Genomic DNA, 1759 nt, shown 5'->3' on the forward strand with positions numbered 1-1759 from the left:
TTTAATTTTTTTCTGAGCCATTCCGTCCTTCTCTGTTTCTTTCCCTCCTTCTCCTTTGCTTCCATTCGTTTATCCTTCCTTGTGTTCTTGCTACTTTCCCAGCTCTTCTCTCCCTTTATTTCCTCTGTGCTTTTTGCTCTACTTCCCTCTTTCCTTCCCTCTTTCCTTTGTCCCTTTTTCTCGTCTTGTTCTCTCTGTACTATAATTCCCACTTTCTTTCCTTATGTATTCTTTCTTTGCTTCCTTTTTTATCTTTCCTTCATCACTCTCTTCTTTGTTCCACCTTCCTCTTTTTGTAATTGGTACTTTCCTTCTTTTCTTCATTGCTTCTTCCCTTCCTTTTTTAACCCCATATGTTCTTCATACGTTACTTTTACATCCTGTTTCTTTCTTTCCCTCTCTGAGTTGTTCTTCTTTGTTTCTGTCCTTCTATCCCTCCTTGTGGACTTGCTACTTCCCTGCTTTCTTTCTTTGACTCATTCTTCTTCTCGTCCTTTATTCCCTCTGTGCTTTCTGCTCGTCTTTCTGTCTCCTCACCCTCTCCTGCCCTCCTTTTTTATGTCAGTCGCTTTCTTCTTTGTGTATTTTCATCTTTCTGTGTCCGTTTTTTCTTCCTCTCTCCTTCCTGTCTTTTTTGCTCTTGAATCTAAAACCACTAAAATTTCTAAATTAGGATCATTTTGGGAATTCTCTGCTCATTTCTCTGCAGTTTTCAGATATTGACTCCATGTTTGGAAGAAATCTGAAAGCAGCTGAGTTATATTGAACATTGGTTGAACTGATCTCACCACACTGGCATCTTTTAAGAAAACAACAGATTTTAGAAGTAATTACTGTATCTCCACTAAAAGTTCTCAACCTCGCTCATTTCAGACTTCAGACTGTGCAGCCGAACTTTGTTCCTTTAAAGTTTCTCTTAAAGTTTAGTGGAGGTCTCAACATTTCCAAAAACACCAGATATGTTTGTGTGAAATGATGCTAAGAAACATTTCTATCTGACAGAAGGCTGCAGTTGTCGTACTGCTGTAATGAAGATATACACAATATTTATGTGATACTGTTAGAGCGGGATAAGATAATTTTTCCAACCTTAAATTGACTTTACAAATAATAGAGAAAGAGCCGTTGTGTGTTGAATTGATTGTTGCAGTGACACGTTGCTCCCTTGCCCTCTCACCACATCTCTCTTCTCCGTCCCTCCCTCAGGATGAATTCCATCCTTTCATCGAAGCCCTGCTGCCCCACGTCCGGGCCTTCGCCTACACATGGTTCAACCTGCAGGCCCGCAAGAGGAAGTACTTCAAGAAGCACGAGAAGCGCATGTCCAAGGAGGAGGAGCGCGCCGTGAAGGACGAGCTGCTGGGCGAGAAGCCCGAGGTCAAACAGAAGTGGGCGTCACGCCTCCTGGCCAAACTGCGCAAGGACATCCGGCCCGAGTTCAGGGAGGACTTTGTGCTGACGGTGACGGGGAAGAAGCCGCCGTGCTGCGTGCTGTCCAACCCCGACCAGAAGGGCAAGATGAGGAGGATCGACTGCCTGCGCCAGGCAGACAAAGTGTGGAGGCTGGACCTGGTCATGGTGATTTTATTCAAAGGGATTCCCCTCGAAAGTACTGACGGGGAGAGGCTGGTAAAGTCTCCTCAGTGTTCGAACCCCACCCTGTGTGTGCAGCCGCATCACATTGGAGTTTCAGTCAAGGAACTGGATCTCTACCTGGCCTATTTCGTGCACGCAGGTAAGTCCCACAATCTCTTTTTCT

General features: G+C 44.7%; 1 protein-coding gene across 1 annotated transcript; it reads left to right on the forward strand.

The window, feature by feature from the left end:
• Positions 1 to 1075: 1075 nt before the first annotated feature.
• LOC126387103 (nuclear factor 1 A-type-like) lies at positions 1076 to 1735 on the forward strand (the record flags this gene model as incomplete). The annotated part of the gene is made up of 1 exon (XM_050039658.1): positions 1076 to 1735. A coding segment is annotated over one exon (660 nt), but the record flags the coding sequence as incomplete, so codon positions are not given.
• Positions 1736 to 1759: the final 24 nt, after the last annotated feature.

Source organism: Epinephelus moara, unplaced genomic scaffold, assembly GCF_006386435.1.
Source record: "Epinephelus moara isolate mb unplaced genomic scaffold, YSFRI_EMoa_1.0 scaffold2076, whole genome shotgun sequence".
Lineage (NCBI taxonomy): Eukaryota > Metazoa > Chordata > Actinopteri > Perciformes > Serranidae > Epinephelus > Epinephelus moara.